General features: G+C 38.5%; 1 protein-coding gene across 2 annotated transcripts in view; it reads right to left on the reverse strand.

Annotated features, from left to right (window-relative positions):
- Positions 1-16,314, reverse strand: part of spidr (scaffold protein involved in DNA repair) — a 57,058-nt gene that overhangs the window by 25,201 nt on the left and 15,543 nt on the right. For both annotated transcript variants that reach the window (XM_028472826.1, XM_028472827.1), the window contains 2 exons: positions 1,496-1,691; positions 1,124-1,365 (listed from right to left, as the gene is read on the reverse strand). In XM_028472826.1, the coding sequence (XP_028328627.1) occupies positions 1,124-1,365; positions 1,496-1,691 (438 nt within the window). The remainder of the gene's footprint in view (positions 1-1,123; positions 1,366-1,495; positions 1,692-16,314) is intronic.

Below are 16,314 nucleotides of genomic sequence, written 5' to 3' on the forward strand. Positions count from 1 at the left end.
ATATAACAACAGTCTAAGCACATTATCTTTTTTGTAATTTAATGAATTTTCAACACGTCTTCTTCAGTTGTTTTAACGCCAGTGACAGAGAAAAATATTGCAAACTTTTTTTCTAAAGAGTAAAAGCACAGAGCGGGACACGTTACTGTGTGTTTGAATCACTATGAGGTTTGCGCTGTCATCTGATCAGCCTGTTTGTAATTGGCTTCAATGAGAATATCCATTCAATCTAATATAAGACAAGCTGCATTATCCTTTCATCACGCCAACAGTCTGTGTCTGGTTCAGGACGAGATTCTTTCCCACGTTGGATGTTCACAGCAGTGACAGTTTATCAGGTGAAACTAGCCTGAGGGGGACTAACAGTAAAATCAGAGGCCACTGCAGAACTGATCCACTCTGTGCAGTCTGAGCACTCAGCAGGCATTGGTTCAACTCTGGTTCTCTGCTGCATGAGAGGCCGATGCTGCCCGACCTAACAAATGTCTGGTTTCCATTAGAAATGTTTGTGTCCTCTGTCAAACGATGCCATATGGCTGCAGTGTGTGATCGCTTGGTGGGGTAAAGAACAATAGGTGCTTTTTAACTGCCTGAACTTTCCCCCGGAACTAAGAAGTTTCCCTCAGAACTAAGAACTTTCTCCAGGTATAAAAAAGTTCCCGAGAACTTAAACCTTTCCCTAGAACCAAGTACTTTCCTTAGAACATTACCTTTCCCCAGAACCAAGTACTTTCCCTAGAACTAAAAACTTTAGCTTTCCCCAGAACCAAGAATGTACCCCCCCAAAATGGAGAACTTTACATCACATTAAAGAACTTTCCCCTTCAAATCTGCACAATTTTACCAACAAGTGGATCAACTGGGGGAGAGACAACAAGGTCCAGGCAGCCCTGGACAATTTTGGAGAAGTCGGGTACATTACTCCTACTGTAATTGGCTATGTCATAGGTCATAAGTGCAAAGTAGCATGAATTCCAAAATGTGGTGAAAACACAGACAACAAATGGCCACAAGGCAATGTAGTTTTCCAGGTAGACATCTACCCTGAACTAAAAACAATAAGAACCTGTTGGAAAAGCCACTAATATCTGCACCACTAAAGAGCAAACAAATCCAAACACACCTGGTCCCGCTGGTCTCTGCCGGAGGTGGAGCTGTCGAGGACCCAGATCGTGCCTTAGACCGCAGGACGGATGCAGCTGAGCAGCCGTCAACAGGGTCCACAGAGACAGAGTAAACCCTCTGTACAACCACCTGCACATCCTGGTCCACTGATCCTGCCTGGCCCAGGCTCTCAATGACCTCAAGGAGGGAAACACAGTGTCTGTGGAAAATCTCACCCAATCGGCCATGGGAAGATGAGGCCTACGATGGAAGAAAAAGAACAGGGGTGATTACTTATTTACCAGGATGTGAAACCAGGTCACCCAGTTAAACAACCACTTTCAAATCATAACCTAGTGATTTAAAATGATCAGTCTGGACACAGACTCACCTGCTGCGCGTTGTCTTCCTCATTGGTATTCTCGCTGGCATGCAGTGGTCCAAACGTGTCACACAGAGCGTACGGTGGATACCGGCGAGCCAGGTGCCCCTCCACAGGATCAAGATCAGGGGACGAACTCACTTTCTGAATGAAGTGTGTGTTCAAAATGATGGGAGAGTTGAAGGCCTGCACACACAGACTCTGCCTAACACACATACATGGACACAAGAACACACGCACATAAAATGAAATTGTGGAACTTCATGCAGCAACATTTGTGCATTTTTTGGCAACTTTCTCCTATTTGGTTTGCACAATGGGTTACTTTGTTTGCCAATGATAATTTCAACAAACGCTCATAACTTCAGACAGAATTCTATCAAGATCTTTGTCAAATTTTCCTTCCAAAATTCCACCTAATCTTATTCATTAGTAAAGATGCATATTACACACATTTGGAATCCCTTCTAAATCTATTTTTTTTATTCACATTTCTAAATAATTTATTTCTATTGACACATTTTTTAAGCTATTTGTCCTTTCCCATTTCCTAAAATATTTTTTAAGAAAAAATAACAACCCATCATACTGCTCACACTGCTACACCCCATTTACACTGATGTCCACCCCATATACTGTATCATTACGTGCGACCAGTACAAGACAAAACCTTGTCTGTAGTGGTAGCATTTCAGAGCATGGAAGATGCCGCAAGACGTTTAATGTTAACCAAACCACTAAGAACGAGTGTATCATGTTTTTCCTGCAGTCTGTGCCTTCTCCTCGCCCTCCGCTCTCTTTTCTGTTTTAGGTGTCTTAATGCTGGAGCTGGCGTTTCCTGATCAATGGTTCGCAGCTCAACTTGTCTGGGACACTTGGATCTTTCTATTCTATTCTGTTTGCCCATCTCTTCACTAACCCTAACCAGTCAAAGCGGATGGCTGCCACCTCTGAACCTGGTTCTGCTGGAGATTTCTTCCTATAAAAAATAGGGAGTTTTTTCTTCCCACTGTCGCTAAATGCTTAATCATGTGGATCTTGTTGAGTTCTTTCTTTCTTACTATAAACTCTATAATTTTTTTGTTAAGTGCTTTGAGATTGCTTTGTTGTAATTTGCACTATATAACTAAAGTTTAATTAAATTGAACAAATGCTTCCCCACCCCATGGTTTTTTTTTTTTTCCTATTTCTTTATCTTTTTTTTAGTTTATTCTTGTAAAATCCTACTTTTTAAAATTCTATTTCACATTATTTCTTTAAATCTTTTAACCTTTTCTTTAATTACATTTTTCTTATCCTTATTGTTTTGCCAATTAAAAAAAAAATATATCCAATTTTCATTTTTATTTAAACTTATTAAATGATACCTATTTTTTAACCATTTTTAAAAACATTTTATTCATCACTATTGTTCAACCTAACTTGGAACCTATTGTTTATTCCTATTTTCAGCTTGAATTATTTAACCACTTTTAACCTTCTATTTTTATTCCAATTTTTTTTTAATCTTTCTTGAATCATTTTCAACAACTTTTATTTTTTTTCTATTATCAAAACTTTTTCTTCAGTCCTATTTTTAACCTATCGTTCAATACCACTTTGATTAATTTACCACCCCTGATCTAACAGCATTATACAGTAACACTAAATAAATAAAACATATATGAATTTCTAGAACTTCGATGAAATGAACACATTGTATGTATCCGACACATATAACAAATAGAGCTTTTGTATGTCATGAGTAGCTTCTGTTTTAAAATTGTTTTATTTGTCATAAATGTTTTTATTATTATTTGTTCAGGTAGGTTGTTTGATAGTTTGTGTCTCAGAGTTTGGACTATGAAGACACCTGGAAACTCTTTTAAACTTAACTGCGAACAAACACACTTTGCAGAAGTAACAAACACTACCAGGTGATTATAATGAAGTTTATCTAAAGTTCAAGCTGTTTTTGTTTAACTATTTGGGTGTCAAAAGAGGACAACAGAAGAAACATGAGACTGCCAAAGTTAGTGAGCGCCCTGATTGTGAGCAGCTCTTTGGTCCGTGTGTGTGTGTTCATGTTGGTGCATATGTGGTTAAACTTAAGGTGGAAAAGGTCGAGCTGCATGACATCACACTGCCTGTGTTTTCCTGCAGGTTGGTCTGAAGTGAGAGGTGATGGAGCAGATAACGGATGCCAGTTTGTGGCGTTTGAATGTCAGATGAGACACAATCCTCCCCCTCAGGACGTTCACCTTCCTCATGAAGCCTTTCTTTAAACACCGACAGGCGTCTTAAACCTGACCAAGGGTCTATAGACACCACAGCGTATACAAAGCTGCCATTACAACGGAAACACACCCACAGCTACAAAACACACTGTAAAATGATTCTGGGGTGCACGGGTTATTACGTAGGCTAATGGATTGTAGTTTACTTGCATATCTGGGTACACAATAGTACATCATGCCTTTTTGATTTACATTTTGATTAGTCAGTTCTTTCCTCTGTGAACTAAATCACAAGTAATGAATTGGCGACATTGTCATTTGAGAATAATTTAGAAAGTGACTATTTGTACGATTGCCGTATGGACAACCCCCGGTGCTATTGGTATGTTTACCAAAGTACACATACGTACACAGTGTTTTAGGGTTAGGGTTAGGTTATAACCCTATATCGCAGCAATTTTTAGGGTTAGGGTTAGGTTTACGGTTAGGTTTAGTCTTAGTCACGTGACCTAAACTGGCCAATGACTGACCTATCACGTGACCAAGACTAACCAGAGAGGGCCGCTGAATGTCGGTATATTGATATGAAAACCGTACGGACAGCCACTGCCAATAATTTATCCATCTCTATTAAATATGTAAAAAACACATCGGTTGGCAAGTAGAAGTAAGGATATTGTATGAAAAATACAGAGTTTTTTGGTTGGAGTTATAGGTGACAACGGTCTGGTGTTGACAAATGATGTTGACTACGGGACAAAATCCCAAGCCCTTGTAAGAAAAGTGGACACATTTACAGATTTCTTTATTAAAAATTAACCTGACCTAAGGGTCTGCTCTTTGGGGCAAAAATCTCTGAGGTAGCAAAACGACTCTGCGGCTGTGGAGCCATCATGGTTATCTTGAAAGCTTTGAATATTGCTGACACGACTCTTCAACACCACATGGAAATCAGGGGCAGTGTGTGTGGAATGCCAAACGGGAGTAGTGGGGACCAGAAGATGTGTTACAACTATAGGAATGTGACACTCCTCAGCCTCCCTGGTAAGGTCTACTCCAAGGTGCTGGAGAGGAGAGTCCGGTCGATAGTGGAACCTTGGATTAAGGGAGGATCAATGTGGTTTTTATCCTGGTCGTGAAACTGCAGACCAGCTCTTCACCCTGGCAAAGATGCTGTAGAGGGCATGGGATGTGCCCAAGCAGTTCACATGTGTTTTGTGGACTTGGAAAAGGCTTACGACTGCGTCTCCTGAGTGCTTAAGGAGTTTGGGGTGGATGGCTCTATACGCAGTCCCTGTACCCAAAGAGCAGAAATCTGGTCCGCATAGCCATAGTAAATCAGACCTGTTCCCAGTGAGGATTACATTCTGCAAGGACATCCCTTTGTTCCCAGTTCTGTTTATACATTTTATGACAGAATATCTAGGATGTTGCAGGAGGGTCAAGTTTGGGAACAGAATTTCATCTTTGCTGTTTGCAGATGACATTGTCCTATTGGTTCCATTGAACAATGAGCTCCAGCTCTTGCTTAGACGATTTTATCCGCCGAGATGAAGATCAGCACCTCCAAATCTGATGGTTCTCGGTCTAAAAAGAGTGGATTACCAACTCCAGCTGAAGGGAGAGGACTTGCACCAAAGGGAGAAGTTCAAGTATATTGAGATCATGTTCACAAATATACCTAGAAATTCAACCTTTCTACAGAACTAAAATCTTTCCCTGACAATCTGTACAATGGAGGCTTCTACCTGCAAGGGGATCAACCAGAGGCAAGGACAAAAAAATCGCAAAGGCAAAAATCCTGTCCCCCCTTAGATAAATGAACAAAAAACCAGTCTTTTTTTTCTTCATCTAATGCCAAATTCTAACCCTAATCATAAAAAGAAATGTGTCAGTGTAAACAAGTGACTGGGATTTTAGCCACTTATCTCAACAAAGATTGTTGGGATTTTTTCCGGTCACTGCTGTTTACATGTATGCATATATTGCGATTAAGTTGGACTGAAAACGTATTAAACATTCTGCCCAGGTGTTTGAGTCAGGCATAGGTGTCATTTAAGTAGTTAAAAAAAAACATATCAAGGGCACATCAATTTAAATGAGTAGAATCTACAGGTAGTGCTTTATAGTGTAGGCATGACCTGAAATGTTCCTGAGCTGCTGTACATTAGATGTTGCTCTAACAAGCAGCTGCTGAACGCCTCACACGTATGTTTTTACAGGAGAGTGCCACACCTGAGCATACTAGATCTAGTATATCTGTCGGGAGGATAAAGCACGTTCTCTTCTCTCCCACATGAATGGAGGCGTGACGGCCTCAGGTCCCTGAATCGCAGCTAAGTTCACACCAAGAGCGGACGCGTCCCGACTTGTGTCTGAGCAGCAGCCAATCAAATGCAGGAACACAAAGAGTGTGTTTGGCTGGGAAAGTATTCAGAAAACCGCAGGACAACGGGTCACAGACTACAAGGGATTAACGACTTTTACATGTCAATAAAAACACAAAACAACTTGAGTCACGAATACGACTGATGGAAGACATCTAAACATGCCAGCTACAGTCAATGTGAGCTGCAGGAACCACAAACTGAGATAGAAGATAAACCAAAACATTACTACATGACTACAGATGCACCATGATCATTGTATTTATGATCACTTTTCCAATGATAATGTCAGATTTCATAAAATTAGACAATTTAAAGCTATAAATTCACCTGATAACATAGTTCGGCCCGTTTTGATCTTGCACAACTAGAGCAGCCATGTGGTAATCTAACCAAAACATGTGGGATGTTGGTGTGTAACACAAACTGTAAAAAAGGTGGATGGGACATCCTGCAATAACTGAAGCTTTTTTTTTTTTTAGAGCTCCCCCTGCTGACTGGCTGCAGTATAGGTCATAAACCCCGCCTCTTCAATGATAACAGATAGGATGTTGGTCAAACTGTAAAATAAAATACTCATCACATAATTTTTCTCCAAACCTCAACTCCGCTGTGATCATTAGTTATTATCATCCTACATTGTGTTCAAGTGCTCATTTTTCTGTGAAGTTTGTTTTAAATAAATTATTTGAGGTTGAAAAATAGGATTTGACGTCATATATGACGATGATTGATCGCCTCGAATCTTGCGTAGCTCTCTTGTTAATAGCATAAGCAGTTACGTCGTGAAGGAAAGCCGAGATGCCATTAAACTTTTACGTTCAGTTTTTTCGTCTTTTTTGAGCTACTAATACTAGTATTAACCTCTATGATCTGATTATCTGAACAAGACAGTGTTAGTTAAGTTTGTGACGTAGCTGAGCTGCATAAGTCATCAGGGCAAGGCAAGGCAAGGCAAATTTATTTATATAGCGCATTTCATACTCAAGGCAACTCAATGTGCTTTACATGATAAAACATTCAATTGTTTAAAATCAATAAGAACATTTAAATCAATAAGAACATTTAAAATCATCAGTAAAATCAATTAAAATCATCAGTAAAATCATCATTACATCAACAACATGACAAAAAATCTCTCTCTCAATCATATGCAGTAGAGAAAAAAAGTGCCTTTAACTTTGATTTAAAAATGTTCACATTAGATGCTGACTTCAGCTCCGCTGGCAGTTTGTTCCACTTCTTTGCAGCATAACAACTAAAAGCAGCATCACCATGTTTACTGTGAGCTCTGGGCTCCACTATGTGACCTGTGTCCATAGATCTGAGAGACCTGCTGGGTTCATACCTGACTAACATGTCACTGATGTATTCTGGACCAAACCCATTCACAGATTTATACACCAGCAGCAGAACTTTAAAGTCTATTCTGAGGCTGACTGGGAGCCAGTGTAAAGACTTTAAAACTGGAGTAATGTGTTCTGACCTCTTTGTTCTGGTTAAGACCCGAGCTGCAGCGTTCTGAACCAGCTGTAGCTGTTTGATGCTCTTTTGGGGGATTCCTGTCAGAAGACCATTACAATAGTCCAGTCTGCTGGAGATAAAAGCATGGACCAGTTTCTCCTGATCTTTCTGAGCCATTAAACCTTTCACTCTGGAGATGTTCTTTAGGTGGTAGAAGGCTGTTTTTGTGATAGATTTGATCTGACTGCTGAATGTAAGATCTGAGTCAATCAGAACACCAAGGTTTTTGACTTGGTCTTTAGCTTTTAAAGATCGAGACTCAAGATAATTGCTGACAGCAGTCCTCTTTTCCTTGTTACCAAAGACAATCACCTCTGTCTTGTCATGGTTTAGTTGAAGGAAGTTTTCACTCATCCAGCAGTTTACTTTTTCTAAACAGTCACACAACACCTCAATGGGACCATGGTCATCTGGGTTCAGTGATAGATATAATTGTGTGTCATCTGCATAGCTCTGATAATCAACCTTACAGTTCTGTAAAATTTGTCCTAAAGGAAGCATGTAAAGGTTAAACAGAAGGGGTCCAAGAACAGATCCCTGAGGAACCCCAGAGGACATTGGTAATCTGTCAGATTCAAAGTTTCCAATGCTTACAAAATAGCTTCGCTCCTCCAAGTATGACTTAAACCATTGCATTACTTTTCCATTTAGTCCAACCCATGTTTGCAATCTGTGCAACAAAATTGTATGATCTACAGTGTCAAATGCAGCACTTAGATCCAACAGAATGAGAACAGATACTTTTCCTGAATCAGTGTTCAACCTTATGTCATTGATCACTTTGATAAGAGCAGTTTCAGTGCTGTGATGAGAACGAAAACCTGACTGAAATTTATCAAATATTTTGTTGAATGTTAAGAATTGACTCAGTTGGTTGAAGACCACCTTCTCAATGATCTTGGCCATGAATGGAAGGTTGCTGATTGGTCTATAGTTAGCCAGTATAGAGGCATCCAGTGTTCTCTTTTTTAACAGCGGTTTCACAGCAGCTACTTTCAGGGATTTTGGTACAGTGCCTGATTTGAATGAGCAGTTAATTATCTGACACAAATCAGTGACAATTGACTTTACAACAGTTTTAAAGAAGTTTGAGGGTATTGTGTCAAGGCAACACGTTGATGGATTCAGCTGCTGAACAGTCTCCTCTATTGTTTTTGGGTTCACTGTAATAAACTCTAACATTGTAGTTGACTCATCCCTCAGTGGTTGAAGCTGTTCAAGCTTTTTGTGATTTTGCTGGTTTGTTCTGATGTTTGACCTTATTGATTGTATTTTTTCATTGAAATATACAGCAAATTCATTGCATTTTCCAGCTGACAGTAATTCAGGGGCTATCTGATCTGGGGGGGTTGTGAGCTTTTCAATTACAGAAAACAACGTGCGAGAGTTGTTGACATTTTTGGCAATAATTTCAGAAAAGTATTGCTGCCTTGCTTTGAACAAGCCATCATTGAATTTTCGCAGACTTATTTTGTACAGTTCTAGATGAATTTGGAGTTTTGTTGATCTCCATTTACGCTCAGCTCTTCTGCAGTCAGATTTCAAATTCTGCATTATCTCAGTCCTCCTCCAAGGTGTTTTCTGTGTGTTTGGTTTTCTCTTAGTTTTGATTGGAGCCACCACATCTATGACATTACAGACGTTTCTATTATACTCATCCAGAAGATCATCAACTGTCTCAGCACTCAATGTTGGTGTCATTGCTATGGCTTCCATAAACTGTGCACTTGTGTTCTCATTTATGTACCTTTTCTTTAAACACACATAACTAGGGGGAACAGATGTTACAGTCTCTAGGTCAAAAAAGACACAGAAATGATCAGATAGATCTAAGTCTCTTACATCAACAGCAGAGATATCAACACCTTTAGAAATAACCAGATCCAAAGTGTGACCTTGAGTGTGTGTCGGACCAGTCACATGTTGTGTAAGACCAAAAGTATCCATTAAAGCATACAGTTCTTTGGCAGTATTGTCCATGTTATTGTCTACATGAATATTTAAGTCACCTGTTATTATTAAAAGTTGTATTCAGTGCATACAACTGACAGCAGTTCAGCAAACTCATCCATGAATTCTCCAGAATATTTTGGGGGTCTATAAACGACTAAAAACAGAACTCTTGAATCACCCTTCAGTAAGAATGACATATATTCAAAGGAGATAAAATCACCAAATGTTATTTCTTTGCACTGAAATATTGATTTAAAAATGGCAGCAACTCCACCACCTTTCCTGCAAGTACGACACTTATTTAAATAAATAAAGTCTTGTGGTGCACTTTCATTGAGAATAGTATTACTGATACCATCATTCAACCACGTTTCATTAAGAAATAAAAAGTCCAAGTCCATTTAGCAGTACGCTAAATGGGCGAGGCGTGTTACCACGTGTTACCTCCCTACTGTGCAGACTCTGGCTCCAAATTACGTCAAATTTGCAAAGCGCTGTATTTTGGCTTCAAGATCATTGTGTTACTAGGCCTGGGAAGATAACTTTTGCAGGACAATATATTGTACGAGTGTTGAAAAAAATTAATTCGGCGATATAACGCAATATTACGTCTCGCGAATCTCGGATCGATTCAGAATGCATCAATATTGATTTTTTAATTAATTAATTTAGTTTTTTACCTTTATTTAACCAGGAAAGTATTTTCCACTGCAGGATACATTGTAACTGCACAAAGAAGTAGAGTTGTCAAGATACCAAAATGAGTAACCACAATACTATACCAGACAAAGTATCAGTATAGTTCCGGGTTATAGCCTTTTTTTTTATTATTATTTTTAAGAACTGCAATGTATTTGTACAAGTTTGAAATACTTAATAATTACTTATAGTCTTGTTTGGTGCATGATAAGAGTACATGAACAAAAGCATATAAGCAATGGTAAATGGACTTGATTTATATAGCACTTTATCACCACACTGAAGCAGTCTCAAAGCGCTTTACATAACAGCTCATTCACCCAATAACTCTCACATTCACACAACAGTGGGACAGGACTGCCATGCAAGGCGCTAGTCGAGCAACTTAGGGTTCAGTGTCTTGCACAAGGACACTTCGACACATAGCCAGTTACTGGGATCGAACCCCTAACCTCTCGATCAGAAGAAGACCCTCTACCACCTGAGCCACGGTCGCCCAATATTTAACAAAAAAAAAAAAAAAAAAAAACTTTCCTTTGCACATTAATTTATATTTAATTCTTTTTTCTTTAATCTACTTGACAATAATGCTTCTTCTCCAACATAATAAACCAGGATAAAATACAATAAACAGGAACCGATTCCCTGAGAAAACTATATTTGTATGCATATATCTGGGTGACATCACTGGTGTTTTATGAGATTGGATGTGATCCCTCCTTTGTAAGCAAACTGCTTCTCTCGTCTCCTTTTTCGGCATGTACAAAAAATGTAAAAAAAAAAAAAAAGTGAATGTAACCATGTCGGAAATAAACTGAATAAATAAAAAATAAATAATATGTATCTAATTTGTAAATATTGTTTGTACATTGTAAATATCTCTGTAAATAAAAAAAATACAAATAAAAAAAAAGATCGCTCTGAGTCCGTGCGGAAAAAAACCCAAAAAAGTGTTCATCCTTTGGCTACTGCAGCTTGGTGACAGCGCCTGCACAGTAGACCTCCTATTGCTTTACCATCTCTGCCTCGTTTAAAGCCAAAATAGTTCCAAATGGGACTTTTGGAGTTTGGTTTTTTTGAGCAAAATTAGTGATGCCACTGACAACACCGCCGTGGCAGACCCGCTGCTCGGGCCCAGTGCTTGCCATGTGTTGTCTCGCGTTTGTGACCGTAAGCTGTGCACGCGTCCAGGCGAGACAGAACTTTAGCTGTTTGTTTTGAAGCGAGTTTCTGTCAAAGCGGGGCTGTCTTCATGGAGTTCGTTCTTGCCGGCAGAAACACGCTAACGGTCAATCAGCTACAGACGGGCGGCCTATCATATCTCCGGACGTCACCAGTAACAGGTGAACAGCCAATCATTCAGCAGCTGTGGAGTTCGGTTGCCATGTTGGTATGTTTTCAAGTGAGTCGCGTGCAGTGAGTTTAGACTGTGCAGTGAGAAGCCGGGAGGAAAGTAGAGGCAGCCGCTATGTAGCGGAAACTGGCACCGGTAGTATCGTAATCTGCAGTAGTACCGTCGTGTAGAATCTCTAGTATAGGAGGAACGTTACAATTTGGCACCGCTGGGTACTGGGGGTATCATGGGTATCGCGCAACTATACAAAGAAGTGTGCTAAAACCTGGGCATGTTGACCAGCTTGTGTTTTTTCAATAAAATCTAAAAAGAAAGTACTAACTTTCTGAATTCACTAAAGTCATGTTTCACTAAAGTCAAAGTTGGTTTAAAAGCCACAGGCAGATTGTATGTTATTATTTTATTGTAAGTTGTTGGTACATTGCATGCTAAAGCCAATGTTTTGAGTGTAAAATGTGCCAATAAAATATATTTCATACATAGTGTTCTCATGAAGGTGTACACATTTACAGATTCGTTTTCTTAAGTCATATATATATATATATCGCAATAATCGCCTTATACTTTAATTTTGGGATATATCGTATCGTGACCAATGTATCGGGATATGAATCTTTTCGCCAGATGCCAGGGAGCACCCGTAATATATTATATAAAATTAAATCTAGGGGGTATACTGACAAAAAAGGCTCAGTTGCCCACACCAAAAGTGTTAAAACCTATATTTTCATTGATTAGGAAACCTAACAAGGTAACCAATAAATAGGAAAGAAACTAGATGAGAAATATTCGTTCTTAGTGTATTTTACAGCTGATTTAGGACCCATTACCATAAGAGATGCTAACAGAAAGCTAACACAAGAGGAAGTTTAACTTTTATTAGGTTATTTATTTCAGGGTCAGTAATTGCGATTAATTGTAACTGAACTTTAGTAATTGAGAAAATTATAATTGGAAAAAAATCCGGTTACTATAATCATAATTGATTGTGATTAACCTCAACCCTGATAATGTCCCACAAATTATTACCAATAATTATTGGCAACATTTTTTTAGATCGCAATAAGTAAACCCAGTTTCTACCATTGTTCTTCAAATATCCAAAATAAATGTAACAAATAAGAAATTATATATATATATATATATATATCACAACCAAAAACAATAAAATAGTCCCTGTTTCTGTTAAGAAAGAAACACTCAAATTACACCCCACACAACCAATACGATAAATAAAATGACCAATCAAGTCTGCACAAAAAGGTGTATAGTTGTACATTCCTTAACATGTACCACTGCCAATCCAGTCAAGATCTGAGATTTATCATCTCCGAAAAAATTGTTCAGGTTGGTTTTAGTGAGTTTGTGTCAGTAATACTGTAATTGTCCTTTTATTCCTCTGATACATGAACATCCTATGTCCCCTTCGGATGATGCCCAGCACTTCCTGGAGACATTTAAAGTCACGGTGAGGGCGGTCACGGCCTATGCCTTTAACGGCCAGCAGCTTCACGAGGCAGCTAGAGCTTCCTTCTGAAACCGTGCGAGTATCCGCTGAACTGCTGCGATGGCGTGAGCACTCGCGAGGGGCGTGCAGCTGCTCATGGCCCGGTGGCTTCACGCAAGTGGCTTACACATTTCAGTATATGGAGACCAGAAAAGTGATCAAGTTTGATTAACTCTTTAACCTGATTTCTTGTTTTTCTTCGCCAGACAAGGAAGACAGTGATTCTCGACACCATTTATGTTGCAGTTTTCTCCCGGTATTGCCCATGATATTAGAATGAAGTAAAAATATTTCTATGCACCCGTCTCCCGCATCCCACAATGCAACGCGTGAAAATTTCAACGAACAAAGATTACAGTGGAGATGAAAACTAACTTACAACAGGTAATTTAAACCTTTCTCCTTTTGGAGAAAATTATGTTTAACTCATTGACCCAAAGTTTTACAAGTTTACGTAGAAATCTTTCAGACTTGCGTAGAACTAGAAACTTACTCATGCTGATATAACTTGACCTTTGCGTAGAACTTTCTTGCGCTCCCTTCAAACGTTCTCTTTCTCGCATAAGACATTTCTTGCACACACGCAATAACTTTCACACACTTTTACATAAAACTGTTTAAGTACATATCTTAATAGTTTTACGCAAACACGTAAATGTTTTACACTGTTTTATTACTATATTTTAGATTAAAGCCAATTAACATTTGCATTATTATTAAAGCTGAAAATGAATCTCTACTTTTGTACATTAGACATGCTTTATTTACTTTAAATTTTGAACTTTTGCAACATTCTGGCATTCTCTTTATAAAGAAGTCCAATTAAAGAAAAAAAAAAAAAAATCAACAAATTTTAATCTTGACACACATTCACATCATAAACGAGGAACTGAGTGGGACAGGTACTAGTTTATTGCAAATAAAATAAATGCTGTTGTGTCATACGTACCGACCAGGCAGGGATTAATATTAGCCATCTTCTGTTTCCGCTGTTGTTCGGTTGCATAGTTTTCCTAATACAATAAAAACTTAAGGGTAACTTTATCTTATCTTTATCTGAGGATCTGTAAAACTTTATTCAACATATAAAAATCGTAATCCTGCTGACCGTGTTGTGCATGTCAAGCATGACTCAGACAAATGTTTCCAGGCAGTACATTCAGATTCAGAGCTGTCAGTCATCGATCATGGCCGATGCCAAGTCTGTGATCGACACATCCGGACAATGCGACAGTGACTCATTCTTTAGGTACAGAGTGTGACAGAGAAATTAACTCTGCATAGAGATAACATGTTTACTACTGAGCTCTGCTGGTGCCTAATTATCCAGTCAACCTGTTAACAATCAACAGAAGAGCAGAAAAGTAACAACACATTTGAACTCAAAGCATTTTAGCAAAAAAACAAACACAAAATGAGACTGCAGAGCTATTATAGTGAATGACTGACATTTCAGCCCAGCAACTGACCAACTAGCCGACTACCGGTAAGTGACTGACAAATCACTGTACCTTATAACCAATCAACTTTCATAAAACAAACATATTTTACAGGTGAACAAATGAGCAACAAAACCAAGCGACCATTATGAGAACAACAAACCGACCATCACAACTAATTCTGACCATATACACACAAAGCAACTAATCCAACACACACAGCTAAATATCTATTTCTATGTTTAAATCCACTCAAAAACCCAACTTTCACATAAATCAATCTTTATATGATAGATATTTTTATTGGCATGTCGTGCACAACGAGTGCCCAACCCACAAGACACCAGAGATATAACTGCAGTGTTCCTCAGATTAAAAGACAAAGGAAAATAATTACAGACACAAGGTTGCATCTATTCACAGCTCAATAGTAAACGGTACACACTTTACTTTCTTTAGTCTAGATGATTACTACTAGAAAAAATGTGCAGTTACAATATCTGATTAAGGTCGATCCTGCATTCATTATGCACATATATACACTGTACATCTATACATGTAATTGATGTAGTGCTCCACAATTAATCACATTTTAATCATGATCACGATATTGGTTGAAACAATTAAATACATGTGATCATTGGCAATATTTACATTTAAAATAATGTATTTATTTTGTTAGCCTTTGGTATAGTTTACAGTTTTAGTTTGATTTAAAACATGTTTTTTGTATAATTCTTATGTAAAGCTTCATTTTGCACTAAACTACACATGTTGTTTGTTGTGTAACAAAGAGATTTTTTTCCCCCAATATGATTAACAATAGTGATCAAAGTAATCGTGATTAACATTTTTGGCTATAACCGTGCAGCCCTAAATTGAGGTTATTCCTGCATTCATTTTGTATGTATATGCATATACTGTACATGTATATATTACATATACACACACGCATCTATTTATCTGTCTATATTTTTTATGATATTGTTATATGACAATATCTCAACTTGTTTGATAAAGTTGTTCAACTCAACTTTAATTCACCAACAAACTAATGAACTATTCAACTAAAGGACTAATTAAGCATCCAACGAGCTATTCATTTCCCAACCACAGTATGTGTGTAACACTATGCGTATAAAATTCAACAATGGAGTATTCAGACCACCTGCAAGCGGCTGTTTGACACTTAAACTCTAGTTGTACACCTGCCTATATCTCCAACCTTCATTCACACAGTGTGACATCATCATCATCAGATATTTGAGTTTAGGGAGCGGCGGCCTGCGTCACACCAGCCTCTGAATGGTGCTGCAGGTATTTCCGCCCTGAGCTGGAGCAGCGTGGGAGGAGGGATGAGCCGACGGGCAGGAATGACGTGGGAGTGAGCCGGAAACACAGCAGGAAATTTACCCGTGCAACTCACACTCTAGAATCTGGGAATTTTCCACCATGGGTCGCTTGTTTTACCTGCCTGCAGCTTTGACTGTGACCGGACGACAGCAGGGGAAACAAAGACTTCCAGGGTCAGATTAAAGCACACAAAGGAAGGAACAAACGAGATACTACTCAGTCAATGCTAAATATCTCTAAAAGACCAGGGAACTTTTTCCTATGTTTTTGAGATGTACAGAATAAGAACAAAATTGTTTTGGGACAAGAACAGTACAAGGTTTAGTGCAGAATTGGTCTTTGTGACACAAGTATAACAACATAAGCACACAACCTGAGCATTAATGTAAGGAAATG

The sequence above is a fragment of the Gouania willdenowi genome, chromosome 17, assembly GCF_900634775.1.
Source record: "Gouania willdenowi chromosome 17, fGouWil2.1, whole genome shotgun sequence".
Taxonomy (NCBI): domain Eukaryota; kingdom Metazoa; phylum Chordata; class Actinopteri; order Blenniiformes; family Gobiesocidae; genus Gouania; species Gouania willdenowi.